The sequence below is a fragment of the Rhinoraja longicauda genome, chromosome 34 (assembly GCF_053455715.1).
Source record: "Rhinoraja longicauda isolate Sanriku21f chromosome 34, sRhiLon1.1, whole genome shotgun sequence".
Classification (NCBI taxonomy): domain Eukaryota; kingdom Metazoa; phylum Chordata; class Chondrichthyes; order Rajiformes; family Arhynchobatidae; genus Rhinoraja; species Rhinoraja longicauda.
The window spans coordinates 23,769,541-23,784,380 of record NC_135986.1 but is presented as its reverse complement, the minus strand read 5'-3'; the positions used below and the strand labels follow the sequence as shown (position 1 = coordinate 23,784,380).

General features: G+C 49.2%; 1 protein-coding gene across 1 annotated transcript in view; it reads left to right on the top strand.

The window, feature by feature from the left end:
• The first annotated feature begins 10,232 nt into the window (after positions 1 to 10,232).
• The window catches only part of LOC144609692 (adenylosuccinate synthetase isozyme 2-like), a 30,068-nt gene continuing 25,460 nt past the window's right edge, over positions 10,233 to 14,840 (top strand). The window contains exon 1 of the mRNA XM_078428197.1: positions 10,233 to 10,535. Coding sequence (XP_078284323.1) covers positions 10,275 to 10,535 — 261 coding nt within the window. The 5' untranslated portion in view covers positions 10,233 to 10,274. The remainder of the gene's footprint in view (positions 10,536 to 14,840) is intronic.

Here is a 14,840-nt window from a genome sequence, read left to right as displayed (position 1 = left end):
GACTGAGACAAGTAAAAAGCTTTTCACCCAGAGAGTTGTGAATCTGTGGAATTCTCTGTCACAGAGGGCAGTGGAGGCCAATTCACTGGATGTTTTCAAGAGAGAGTTAGATTTAGCTCTTAGGGCTAACTGAATCAAGGGATTTGGGGAGAAAGCAGGAACGGTTTTGATTTTGGATGATCAGCCATGAATGAATGGCGGTGCTGGCTTCAAGGGTCATTTTCTAAAAGATTGAACAGGTACTTTGGATCTGTCTTCACTAAGGAAGACACAAATAATCTCCCAGATGTACTAGTGGACAGAGGTGCTAGGGTGACAGAGGAACTGAAGGAAATTCATGTTAGGCAGGAAATGGTGTTGGGTAGACTGATGGGACTGAAGACTGATAAATCCCCAGGGCCTGATGGTCTGCATCCCAGGGTACACAAGGATGTGGCTCTAGAAATCGTGGATGCATTGGTGATCATTTTCTAATGTTCTATAGATTCAGGATCAGTTCCCGTGGATTGGAGGGTAGCTAATGTTATCCCACTTTTTATAACACAAGATAATTTTATCCCATTCCTTCTCTTCCGAAATGCTGCCTGACCTGCTGAGTTACTCTAGCATTTTGTGAATCAATCCCACTTTTTAAGAAAGGAGGGAGAGAGAAAACGGGAAATTATAGACCAGTTAGCCTGACATCAGTGGTGGGCAAGATGCTGGAGTCAATTATAAAAGAAGAAATTGCGGAACATTTGGATAGGAGTAACAGGGTTGTTCCGAGTCAGCATGGATTTATGAAGGGGAAATCATGCTTGACTAATCTTCTGGAATTTTTTGACCCGCGTTGGTTTTCACTGAGATCTCCAGTTTCCTCCCACGCTCCAAAAAACGTGCTTAATTGATATGGTATATAATCGTAAATTGTTCCGTGTGTGTGTGTGTGTGTGTGTGTGTGTGTGTGTGTGTGTGTGTGTGTGTGTGTGTGTGTGTGTGTGTGTGTGTGTGTGTGTGTGTGTGTGTGTGTGTGTGTGTGCGTGCATGCGTGCGTGCGTGTGTGTGTGGGATAGTGTTTGTGTGTGTGTGTGTGTATGTGTGTGTGTGTGTGTGTGGGTGTGCGCAGCGTCGAGTTGCTGCCTTACAGCGAATGCAGCGCCGGAGACTCAGGTTCGATCCTGACTACGGGTGCCGTCTGTACGGAGTTTGCACGTTCTCCCCGTGACCTGCGTGGGTTTTCTCCGAGATCTTCGGTTTCCTCCCACACTCCAAAGACGCACAGGTATGTAGGTTAATTGACTGGGTAAATGTAAAAAAGAATTGTCCCTAGTGTGTGTAGGATAGTGTTAATGTGCGGGGATCGCAGGGCGGCGCGGACTCGGTGGGCCGAAGGGCCTGTTTCTGCACTGTATCTCTAAAAAAAAATAGACAATAGAAAATAGGTGCAGGAGTAGGCCATTTGGCCCTTCGAGCCAGCACCACCATTCAAAGTGATCATGGCTGATCATTCTCAATCAGTACCCCGTTCCTGCCTTCTCCCCATACCCCCTGACTCCGCTATCCTTAAGAGCTCTATCTAGCTCTCTCTTGAACGCATTCAGAGAATTGGCCTCCACTGCCTTCTGAGGCAGAGAATTCCACAGATTCACAACTCTCTGACTGAAAAGGTTTTTCCTCATCTCAGTTCTAAATAACAGTATAACAGTATAACAGAACTTTATTGTCATTCGGTATAAATACCGAACGAAATTTCAGCAGTCACAAGACACAGCAAAAAAGAAAAGAACACAGGACACACGACCCCAACACAAACATCCATCACAGTGACTCCAAACACCCCCTCACTGTGATGGAGGCAACAAAACTTCCACTCTCTTCCCACGGACAGGCAGCTCGACCCCTACCGAGGCGACCGACACGCACAGCCCCCGCAAGGGGATGGAAGGCCCCGCGGCCGAGCCGCACAGGGCACCGAAACGTCCCGCGGCCGAGCCGCGCCGGCGATGTTAAGTCCCGCAGCCGAGCCGCGCCGGGCGATGAAAGGCCCCGCGGCCGCGCCGGGCGCTGAACCGTTCCGCGGCCGAGCCGCACCGGGCGATGGAAGGCCCCGCGGCCCAGCCGCACCGAGCGCTGAACCGTCCCACAGCCGTACCGGGCGATGGAAGGCCCCGCGGCCGAGCCACACCGGGCACTGTTAGGTCCCGCGGCCGAGCCGCCCCGGCACTGTTAAGTCCAGCGGCCGAGCCGCGCCGGGCGATGGAAGGCCCCGCGGGCGATGGAAGGCCCCGCGGCCGAGCTGCGCCCCGGGGAAGAGACCTAATAAAAGAAGGTTCCCCCACCCCCCGCCCCACCCCACCCCACCCCCCACACATACAGAGCCAAAAACAGAAACAAAAACCATCCCAACACCGACACAAACAACAAAAAAAGGATAAAAAGACAAACAGACTGCCAGAGAGCCGCAGACGTTAGGCCTACCCCTTATTCTTAAACTGTGTGGCCCCTGGTTCTGGACTCCCCCAACATTGGGAACATGTTTCCTGCCTCTAACGTGTCTAACCCCTTAATAATCTTATACGTTTCGATAAGATCTCCTCTCATCCTTCTAAATTCCAGTGTATACAAGCCCAGTCGCTCCAGTCTTTCAACATACGACAGTCGGACAACACGTCGGACAACAGGTGGCTCCAATACCAACGAGGAGACTCGACCGGTGAGACCGACGTTGGGCAGAGCCATGTAGTGCCATAGTGGTGGGGGACTCCATTGTCCGAGGTGCGGACAGGAGATTCTGTGGTGGCAGGCGAGACTCGAGAATGGACTGTTGCCTCCCTGGGTGCCCAGGGTTCAAGATGTCACGGACCGACTTCAGAACATAGAAACATAGAAACATAGAAAATAGGTGCAGGAGGAGGCCATTCGGCCTTTCGAGCCAACACCGCTATTCATTGCGATCATGGCTGATCATCCACAATCAGTAACCCGTGCCTGCCTTCTCCCCATATCCCTTGACTCCACTAGCCCCCAGAGCTCTATCTAACTCTCTCTTAAATTCATCCAGTGATTTGGCCTCCACTGCCCTCTGTGACAGAGAATTCCACAAATGCACAACTCTCTGGGTGAAAAGGTTCCTTCTCACCTCAGTTTTAAATGGCCTCCCCTTTATTCTAAGACTGTGGCCCCTGGTTCTGGACTCCCCCAACATTGGGAACATTTTTCCTGCATCTAGCTTGTCCAGTCCTTTTATAATTTTATATGTCTCTATAAGATCCCCTCTCATCCTTCTAAACTCCAGTGAAGACAAGCCTAGTCTTTTCAAACTTTCCTCATATGACAGTCCCGCCATCCCAGGGATCAATCTCGTGAACCTACGCTGCACTGCCTCAATTACAAGGATGTCCTTCCTCAAATTAGGAGACCAAAGCTGTACACAATACTCCAGATGTGGTCTTGCCAGGGCCCTATACAACTGCAGAAGAACCTCTTTCCTCCTATACTGAAATCCTCTCGTTATGAAGGCCAACATGCCATTAGCTTTCTTCACTGCCTGCTGTACCTGCACGCCAACTTTCAGTGACTGGTGTACAGGGAAACCCAGGTCTCGCTGCACTTCCCCCTTACCTAACCTGACACCATTGAGATAATAATCTGCCTCCTTGATTTTGCCTCCAAAGTGGATAACCTCGAGCGGGAAGGTGAACAGCCCGAAGTAGTTGTGCACGTGGGCATAAACGACGTCGGGAGGAAGAGGAAGTCGTGGGTTCAGGAATTAGTAAGAAGACTGAAAAGCAGGGGTTCTCGGGTGGTTATCTCTGGATTGCTTCCTGTACCTTGTGCTGGTGAGGGCAGGAAGAGGGAGATAGGGGATAAGAATGTATGGCTGAGGGGCTGGTGCAGGGAGCAGGGATTTAGATTTATAGACCATTGGAATCTCTGCTGGGGTAGGGGTGACCTGTACAAAAGGGACGGGTTACACCTTAACAGCAGGGGACCAACGTTCTGGCAGGCAGGTTTGCTAGTGCTACACGTGTGGGTTAAAACTAAATAGTGGGGGGGAAGGGTTGCCCTAGCAACTGCGGTGTACCTGCAGTCCGTCTATCTTTGTGTTTTTATGTTGTTTTTCTGTCTTAATTGTACTGTAAATGTGATGTCGTTTTTTGGGGGTTGTGTACTATGGGGGGGGGGGGGGGGGGGGAACTGTAAATGTAAAACTGTCTCTTCCGAACGGAGACGTGACCTTTTCATTCTGGGTCGTGTCTCCGTTCCCGCTGCGGCCTACCATCGGCCATGCACCTGGAGCTGGCGGCCTCCACCTGGGACTCGCCTGTGGAGGCTCCGGCCGCGTGGACGTCGGAAGCCCGCAGCCCCCTGGGTGGGGGCCGACATCGGGAGCTCCGGCAGCGGCAGCCCCGAATTGCCCGCCCCGAATCGCGGGGCTTGGGTCGGCCCGCCGCGGACCTTTCACCGTCCGGCGCGGCCTGAAATAGGCCGCGGGATTTTCTCTGCCCGGCGGGGGCTTCAATGTCGGGAGCCCCGACCGCCCCGACGTGCAGCGGCAGCGGCGGCTACTTCGCCCGCCCCGAGTCGCGGGGCTTGGGTCGGCCCGCTGCGGACTTTTCACCGTCCGGCGCGGCCTGGAACGTGGCAACTTCAACAGAAGACGGCAGGGGAAGAGAAAATACATTCTGGCCTTCCAACACAGTGAGGAGGTGACTGGAGGAGACTCACTGTGATGGATGTTTCTTTTTGTTTGATTGTGTGTGTTATTGCTTATTTTTATTGCTCTTGTTGTTGGACTGTGGGTAATCTTTAATTTCACTGCACATTTATGTGTATGTGACAAATAAACTTGACTTGACTTGACTTGACTTGACAAATTGGGAATATAAAGTTGGAGTTAAAGGGGAAGTGGTTACAGGAAAAGTTGCAAAAGACTCTTGAATTAATGGGAAGGAAAGTTCTAGAAGGGATAAGAGAGTAAGGTCAGGGCCAATAGTGACCGGTGTGAGAGGGGAGGTGAATACCGAAGTTAAAGTGTTGTATTTGAATGCACAAAGTATAAAAAATAAAGTGGATGAGCTTGAGGCTCAGTTAGACATTGGCAAGTATGATGTTGTGGGAATCACTGAGACATGGCTACAAGAGGACTAGGGCTGGGAACTGAATATTCAGGGGTATACGATCTATCGAAAAGAAAGACAGGTGGGCAGAGGGGGTGGGGTCGCTCTGTTGGTAAGGAATGATATTCAGTCCCTTGCAAGAGGTGACATAGAATCAGGAGATGTAGAATCAGTATGGACAGAACTGAGGAATTGTAAGGGTAAAAAGACCCTAATGGGAGTTATCTACAGGCCCCCAAACAGTAGCCTGGATATAGGGTGCAAGTTGAATCAAGAGTTAAAATTGGCATGTCGCAAAGGTAATGCTACGGTGGTTACGGGAGATTTCAACATGCAGGAAGACTGGAAAAATCAGCTTGGTAATGGACCCCAAGAAAGGGAGTTTGTGGAGTGTCTCTGAGATGGATTCTTAGAGCAGCTTGTACTGGAGCCTACCAGGGAGAAGGCAATTCTGGATTTAGTGTTGTGTAATGAACCGGATTTGATAAGGGAAATCAAGGTAAAAGAGCCATTAGGAGGTAGTGATCATAATATGATAAGTTTTAATCTACAATTTGAGAGGGAGAAGGGAAAATTGGAAGTGTTAATATTGCAGTTGAGCAAGGGGGACTATGGAGGCATTAGAGAGGAGCTGGCCAGAGTTGACTGGAAGGAGGCCCTAGCAGGGAAGATGGTGGAACAACAATGGCAGGTATTTCTGGTTATAATGCAGAAGGTGTAGGATCAGTTCCAAAGAAGAAGAAAAATTCTAAGGGGAGTAAGAGGCGACCGTGGCAGACAAGGGAAGTCAAGGACAGTATAAAAATAAAAGAGAAGTATAACATAGCAAAGATTAGCTGGAAGACAGAGGATTGGGACTCTTTTAAAGAGCAACAGAAGATAACTAATAAGGCAATACGGGGAGAAAAGATGAGGTACGAAGGTAGGCTAGCCAAGAATATAAAGGATAGTAAAAGCTTCTTTAGGTATGTGAAGAGGAAAAAAACAGTTAAGACAATTGGGTCCTTTGAATACAGAAGCAGATGTATTTATTATGGGGAACAAGGAAATGGCAGAAGAGTTGAACAGGTACTTTGGATCTGTCTTCACTAAGGAAGACACAAACAATCTCCCAGATGTGGATGAGGGAGAGCCAGTGGATGTAGTGGCCTTTCTGGACTTTCAGAAAGCCTTTGATAAGGTCCCACTGAGGAGATCGGTGGGCAAAATTAGAGCATGTGGTATTGGGGGTGGGGTATTGACATGGATAGAGAATTGGTTGGCAGACATCTCATGAGAGAAGGAATGGGTGACGTTTCGGGTCGAGACCCTTCTTCAGACTGATGTCAGGGGGCGGGACAAAGGAAGGATATAGGTGGAGACAGGAAGACGGTGGGAGATCTGGGAAGGGGGAGGGGAAGAGAGGGACAGAGGACCTATCTAAAGTTGGAGAAGTCAATGTTCATATCACTGGGCTGCAAGCTGCCCAGGTGAAATATGAGGCGCTGTTCCTCCAATTTCCGGTGGGCCTCACTATGGCACTGGAGGAGGCCCATGACAGAAAGGTCAGACTGGGAATGGGAGGGGGAGTTGAAGTGCTCAGCCACCGGGAGATCAAGTACGGAGGGAAGGTATTGGGCGAAGCGATCGCCGAGCTTGCGTTTAGATTCGCCGATGTAAAGAAGTTGACATCTAGAGCAGCGGATGCAATAGATGAGGTTGGAGGAGGTGCAGGTGAACCTCTGTCTCACCTGGAAAGACTGTTTGGGTCCTTGGATGGAGTTGAGGGGGGAGGTAAAAGGACAGGTCAGGCAGCCTCCCTGGAGAGAAGGAATGGGTGAGGTTTCGGGTTGAGACACCACTTCAGACTTCTCCTGAAGAAGGGTTCCGCCCTGAAATGTCACCTATCCATGTTTTCCAGAAATGCTGACTGGCTTGCTGAGTTACTCCAGCACTTTGTGTCCTTTTGTCTTTTAAAACATTCACCCTCTCTCCTTAAAGCCCTCTAGGCTTTAGTTTAGTTACGTGATGTGTAAGAATAAGGGGTAGGCCATTTAGGACTGAGGCGAGTAAAAACGTGTTCACCCAGAGAGTTGTGAATCTGTGGAATTCTCTGTCACAGAAGGCAGTGGAGGCCGATTTACTGGATGTTTTCAAGAGAGAGTTAGATTTAGCTCTTAGGGCTAACTGAATCAAGGGATTTAGGGGGAAAGCAGGAATGGTTTTGATTTTGGATGATCAGCCATGATCATATTGAATGGCGGTGCTGGCTTCAAGGGCCGTTTTCTAAAAGATTGAACAGGTACTTTGGATCTGTCTTCACTAAGGAAGACAGAAACAATCTCCCAGATGTGCTGGTGGACAGAGCTCCTCGGGTGACAGAGGAACTGAAGGAAATTCATGTTAGGCAGGAAATGATGTTGGGTAGATTGATGGGACTGAAGGCTGATAAATCCCCAGGGCCTGATGGTCTGCATCCCAGGGTACATAAGGAAGTGGCTCTAGAAATCGTGGATGCATTGGTGTTCTATAGATTCAGGATCAGTTCCCGTGGATTGGAGGGTATCTAATGTTATCCCACTTTTTAAGAAAGGAAGGAGAGAGAAAACGGGAAATTATAGACCAGTTAGCCTGACATCAGTGGTGGGGAAGATGCTGGAGTCAATTCTAAAAGAAGAAATTTCGGAACATTTGGATAGCAGTAACAGGATTGTTCCGAGTCAGCATGGATTTATGAAGGGGAAATCATGCTTAACTAATCTTCTGGAATTTTTTGAGGATGTAACTAGGAAAATGGACAAGGGAGAGTCAGTGGATGTGGTGTACCTCGACTTTCAGAAAGTCTTTGATAAGGTTCCACATAGGAGATTAGTGGGCAAAATTAGAGCACATGGTATTGGGGGTAAGGTAATGACATGGATGGAAAATTGGTTGGCAGACAGGAAACAAAGAGTAGGGGTTAACGTGTCCCTTTCAGAATGGCAGGAAACGTCCATTGGGGTACCGCAAGGCTCGGTGCTGGGACTGCAGCTATTTACAATATACATTAATGACTTAAATAAAGGGATTAAAAGTAACATTTGCAAATTTGCAGATGACACAAAGCTGGGTGGCAGTGTGAACTGTGAGGAGGATGCTATGAGGATACAGGGTGACTTGGACAGGTTGTATGAGTGGGCAGATGCATGGCAGATGCAGTTTAATGTGGATAAATGTGAGGTTATCCACTTTGGTGGTAAGAACAGGAAGGCAGATTATTATCTGAATGGTGTCAAGTTAGGAAAAGGGGAAATACAAAGAGATCTGGGTGACCTTGTTCATCAGTCTCTGAAAGTAAGCATGCAGGTACAGCAGGCAGTGAGGAAAGCTAATGGCATGTTGGCCTTCATAACAAGAGGAGTTGAGTATAGAAGCAAAGAGGTCCTTCTGCAGTTGTACAGGGCCCTCGTGAGACCACACCTGGAGTACTGTGTGCAGTTTTGGTCTCCAACTTTGAGGAAAGACATTCTTGCTATTGAGGGAGTGTAGCGCAGGTTCACTAGGTTAATTCGCAGAATGGTGTGACTGTCGTATGTTGAAAGACTGGAGCGACTGGGCTTGTATACACTGGAATTTAGAAGGATGAGAGGGGATCTTATTGAAACATATAAGATTATTAGGGGATTGGACACATTAGAGGCAGGAAACATGTTCCCAATGTTGGGGGAGTCCAGAACAAGGGGCCACAGTTTAAGAATAAGGGGTAGGCCATTTAGAACGGAGATGAGGAAGATCTTTTTCAGTCAGAGAGTTGTAAATCTGTGGAATTCTCTGCCTCAGAAGGCAGTGGAGGCCAATTCTCTGGATGCTTTCAAGAGAGAGTTAGATAGAGCTCTTAATGATAGCGGAGTCAGGGGGTAGTGGGGGGAGGGCAGGAACGGGGTACTGATTGTGGATGATCAGCCATGATCACGGCGAATGGCAGTGCTGGCTCGAAGGGCTGAATGGTCTACTCCTGCACCTATTGTCTATTTTCTATTAAACAGCATCCCTCTCCCCATCAGAACTGCCCCCTCCATCGACTCCTTTAAGTCCAGGCTCAAAACCTATTTCTACTCGTTTGAGGCCCTCTGAGGGGGCGCTGTGAACTGTTTATGTATGTGCTGTTATGTTTGTGTGCCATTGTACGTTCGTTCTTAGTACCTGAACTGATGTGCAGCACTTTGGTCAACGTGGGTTGTTTTTAAATGTGCTGTACAAATAAAATCGACTTGACTTGACTTGAGTCTTAGTTTAGTTCAGAGATACAGCGCGGAAACAAGCCCTTCGGCCCACCGAGTCCGCGCCGACCAACGATCGCCCGCACACTAACACCATCCTACATACACTAGGGACAATTTGTACATGCACTAAGCCAATTAACCTACAAAACCCGTACGTCTTTGGAGTGTGGGAGGAAACCGGGGATCTCGGAGAAATCCCGCACAGGTCACGGGGAGAACGTGCACACTCCGTGCAGGCAGCGCCCGTAGTCGGGATCGAACCCAGGTCTCCGAGATCGCTGCATTCGCTGTAAGGCAGCTACTCTACCGCTGTGCCACCGTGCCGGTCCAAATGTGGGAGGAAACCGGAGCACCTGAAGGAAACCTGCATGGTCGCTGGGAGAAGGTGCAAATTCCTCACACACAGAGCACCCCAGGTCAGGTTAGAACCCGGGTCTCTGGCGCTGTGCATCAGCGGCTCGATTATCTGCACCACCGTGCCGCCATGATATGTGATCTACATCCCTCCATTAATGAATGAATGAATTAATTAACTAATTGACTGATCAATTAATTAACCCGGGGATTAACCTCGGTTACCTACGCTGCACTCCCTCAATAGCAAGAATGTCCTCCCTCAAATTTGGAGACCAAAACTGCACACAGTACTCCAGGTGCGGTCTCACTAGGGCCCTGTACGGGAGGTATTGATTCCAAACCAAAGCAAATGGATAGTTTGCGGAGATTATTTAGGGGGGTGGGTATAATGGAGGGATTAGAGTTTGAAAGTGTAAAATTGGCTGTGTTTGTTGAATAGAAAAAGTGTGGAGGGGTTGCTAGGGGTAACGGGGGGGTGGGTTTCCGGTTCCGGGTTGCTAGGGGCGACGCGGGTTTCCGGTTCCGGTGGGGCGGGGCGGAGCGGAGGGCGGCAGCGGCAGTTGGCGCTCAGGCGGCCATGGAGAAAGTCACGGCGGCGGAGCTGCTGCAGAACGGGTCGGGAGCGGGAGCCCGCGGCGGCGACAACGACAACAACGACGACAATGGCGGCGAAGGCAACGGCCCTCCCAGCCCCAAGAGGTCGAGGTCCAGGTCGAGAGAGGCGTGCGAGCCCGGCAACCGGGTGACGGTGGTGCTGGGCGCCCAGTGGGGGGACGAGGGCAAAGGCAAGGTGGTGGACGTGCTGGCGCAGGACGCCGATCTGGTGTGTCGCTGCCAGGTGAGGGCGGGGGCGGGGCCAACATTAGCATGCGTGTGCATAAATTACCCTGCGTTCGCATATATTACCCTGCGCACTCATATATTACCCTGCGTACGCATTATATTACCCTGCGTGCGTATATATTACCCTGCGTGCGCGTATATTACCCTGCGTACGCAAATATCAATAGACAATAGGTGCAGGAGTAGGCCATTCGGCCCTTCGAGCCTGTGCGCACCGCCATTCAATATGATCATGGCTGATCGTCCAACTCAGTATCCCGTACCTGCCTTCTCTCCATACCCCCTGATCCCTTTAGCCACAAGGGCCACATCTAACTCCCTCTTAAATATGTCCATGTGGATTGTATATTGGATTCGGGTCGTGTGTACACTCACTGTAACTGGTGTCAATATACAATCCACATTGACACCGGTTACAGTGAGTGTACACACGACCCCCCGAATCCAATATACAATCCACATGGACATACCGGTTACAGTAAGTGTCGATGTGGATTGTATATTGGATTCTGGTCGTGTGTACACTGTAACCGGTGTCCATGTGGATTGTATATTGGTGTGTACACTGTAACCGGTGTCAATGTGGATTGTATATTGGATTCGGGTCGTGTGTACACTGTAACCGGTGTGTCAATGTGGATTGTATATTGGATTCGGGTCGTGTGTACACTGTAACCGGTGTCCATGTGGATTGTATATTAGAAGCATAGAAAATAGGTGCAGGAGTAGGCCATTCGTCCCTTCGAGCCTGTACGCACCGCCATTCAATACGATCATGGCTGATCATCCAACTCAGTATCCCGAACCTGCCTTCTCTCCATACCCCCTGATCCCTTTAGCCACAACGGCCACATCTAACTCCCTCTTAAATATAGCCAATGAACTGGCCTCAACTACCTTCTGTGGCAGAGAATTCCACAGATTCACCGCTCTCTGTGTGAAAAAAAACTTTCTCATCTCGGTCCTAAAAGACTTCCCCCTTATCCTTAAACTGTGACCCCTTGTTCTGGACTTCCCCAACATCGGGAACAATCTTCCCGCATCTAGCCTGTCCAACCCCTTAAGAATTTTGTAAGTTTCTATAAGATCCCCCCCTCAATCTTCTAAATTCCAGCGAGTACAAGCCGAGTCTATCCAGTCTTTCTTCATATGAAAGTCCTGCCATCCCAGGAATCAATCTGGTGAACCTTCTCTGTACTCCCTCTACGGCAAGAATGTCTTTCCTCAGATTAGGAGACCAAAACTGTACGCAATACTCCAGGTGTGGTCTCACCAATGCCCTGTACAACTGCAGCAGAACCTCCCTGCTCCTATACTCAAATCCCCTCGCTATGAATGCCAACATACCATTCGCTTTCTTCACTGCCTGCTGCACCTGCATGCCTACTTTCAATGACTGGTGTACCACGACACCCAGGTTTCGTTGCATCTCCCCTTGTCCTAATCGGCCACCATTCTGGTAAGTCTGCTTTCCTGTTTTTGCACCAAAGTGGATAACCTCACATTTATCCACATTATACTGCATCTGCCATGTATTTGCCCACTCACCTAACCTATCCAAGTCACGTTGCAGCCTCCTAGCATCCTCCTCACAACTAACACTGCCCCTCAGCTTCGTGTCATCCGCAAACGTGGAGATGTTGCATTCAATTCCCTCGTCCAAATCATTAATATATATTGTAAATAGCTGGGGTCCCAGCACTGAGCCTTGCGGTACCCCACTAGTCACTGCCTGCCATTCTGAAAAGGACCCGTTTATTCCTACTCTTTGCTTCCTGTCTGCCAGCCAGTTCTCTATCCACATCAATACTGAACCCACAATACCGTGTGCTTTAAGTTTGCATACTAATCTCTTATGTGGGACCTTGTCGAAAGCCTTCTGGAAGTCCAGATATAACACTCCTTATCCCTTATGCTGACGTCTGCTAATGTATTTATTCACAAAATGCTGGAGTAACTCGGCGGGTCAGGCAGCATCTCAGGAGAGAGGGAATGGGCGACGTTTCTCCCTTATCCACTCTACTAGTTACATCCTCGAAAAATTCTATAAGATTCGTCAGACATGATTTACCTTTCATAAATCCATGCTGACTTTGTCCAATGATTTCACCACTTTCCAAATGTGCTGCTATCCCATCTTTAATAACTGACTCTAGCATTTTCCCCACTACCGATGTTAGACTAACTGGTCTGTAATTCCCCATTTTCTCTCTCCCTCCCTTTTTGAAAAGTGGGGTTACATTAGCTACCCTCCAATCCTCAGGAACTACTCCAGAATCTAAAGAGTTTTGAAAAATTATCACTAATGCATCCACTATTTCTGGGGCTACCACCTTAAGCACTCTGGGATGCAGCCTATCTGGCCCTGATCATGGCTGATCATTCTCAATCAGTACCCCGTTCCTGCCTTCTCCCCATACCCCCTGACTCCGCTATCCTTAGGGCTCTATCTAGCTCTCTCTTGAATACATTCAGAGAATTGGCCTCCACTGCCTTCTGAGGCAGAGTATTCCACAGATTCACAACTCTCTGACTGTTAAAGTTTTTCCTCATCTCAGTTCTAAATGGCCTACCCCTTATTCTTAAACTGTGTGGCCCCTGGTTCTGGACTCCCCCAACATTGGGAACGTGTTTCCTGCCTCTAACGTGTCCAACCCCTTAATAATCTTATAAGTTTCGATAAGATCTCCTCTCATCCTTCTAAATTCCAGTGTATACAAGCCCAGTCGCTCCAGTCTTTCAACATACGACAGTCCCGCCATTCCGGGAATTAACCTAGTAAACCAACGCTGCACGTCCTCAATAGCAAGAATATCCTTCCTCAAATTTGGAGACCAAAACTGCACATATCCTTACGCATATATTAGCCCGCGTAAGCATATATTAGCATGCGTAAGGAAATGATTAGCCTGCGTACGCATACATTAGCATAAACGGGAGGCCATTTAAAACTGAGGAGAGAAGAAACTTTTCGTCTCAGTCTGAAGAAGGGTCTCGACCCGAAACGTCGCCCATTCCCTCTCTCCTGAGATGCTGCCTGACCCGCCGAGTTACTCCAGCATTTTGTGAATAAATACATTAGCAGACGTCAGCATTTATATCAGGTAAAGATGGAAACACAGAAAACAGGTGCAGGAGGAGGCCATTCGGCCCTTCGAGCCAGCACCGCCATTCATTGCGTAAGAAAATAACTGCAGATGCTGGTACAAATGGAAGGTATTTATTTCACAATATGCTGGAGTAACTCAGCAGGCCAGGCAACATCTCAGGAGAGAAGGAATGGGTGACGTTTCGGGTCGAGACCCTTCTTCAGACTTCTTCCCACACTGAAGAAGGGTCCCGCCATTCATTGTGATCGTGGCTGATGATCCGCAATCAGTAACCCCATGATTCTCCCCACACCCCATGAGCTCTATCGAACTCTCTTTTAAATTCATCCAGTGAATTGGCCTCCACTGCCCTCTGTGGCAGAGAATTCGCACAAATCCACAACTCTCTGGGTGAAAAGGTTTCTTCTTGCCTCAGTTTTAAATGGCCTCCCCTTTATTCTTAGACTGTGACTCCTGGTTCTGGATTCTTAGATTGAACCCTGGTTCTGGAAGACACAAAATGCTGGTGTAACTTAGCGGGACAAGCGGCATCTCTGGAGAGAAGCAGTGGGCGACTTTTCGGGTTGAGACCCTTCCCCAGATATATTAGCATGTGTATTCGCCGGGTGGCAGCACCAGCACTGGCTGCCTCGCCACCAGTCTGTCCTTTCTACTGTTTTTATTTTAAGTATGTGATAAAAGTATGTTTTCGTGTTCCTTGGTTTGTTTTATGTGGGGAGGGGGGATTGGGGGAAACCTTTTTTCAATCTCTTACCTCGACGGAGATGCGATGTTTCTCCGTGTCGTATCTCCCGTCCCCACTGCGGCCTGACATCGAGGAGTTGGCGGCCTTTCCCGGAGACCGGCCCGGCGCTTTATGCTGCGGGCGCGGCGCGGACTTTAACATCGTGGAGCTTGCGATCCTTTGCCGAGGATCGACTGTGGAGAACTCCAACTGCGGGGCCTGTGGACTTTAACATCGGAAGCTCACAGTCTTCTGTAAGAAGAGGCTGACTCGGGAGCTCCACGCTGTGGAGAGTTTTTTCAACCGTCCCGATGCGGAAATTCGATCATCCCGACGCGAGGGTCTCGGACAGTTGGCAGATGGTTCAACAGCCCCGACCGCGGGTGAACAAAGAGGAAGACGATTGATCTTTATTACCTTCCATTACAATGAGGAATATGGAGTCCACTGTGGTGGATGTTTATGT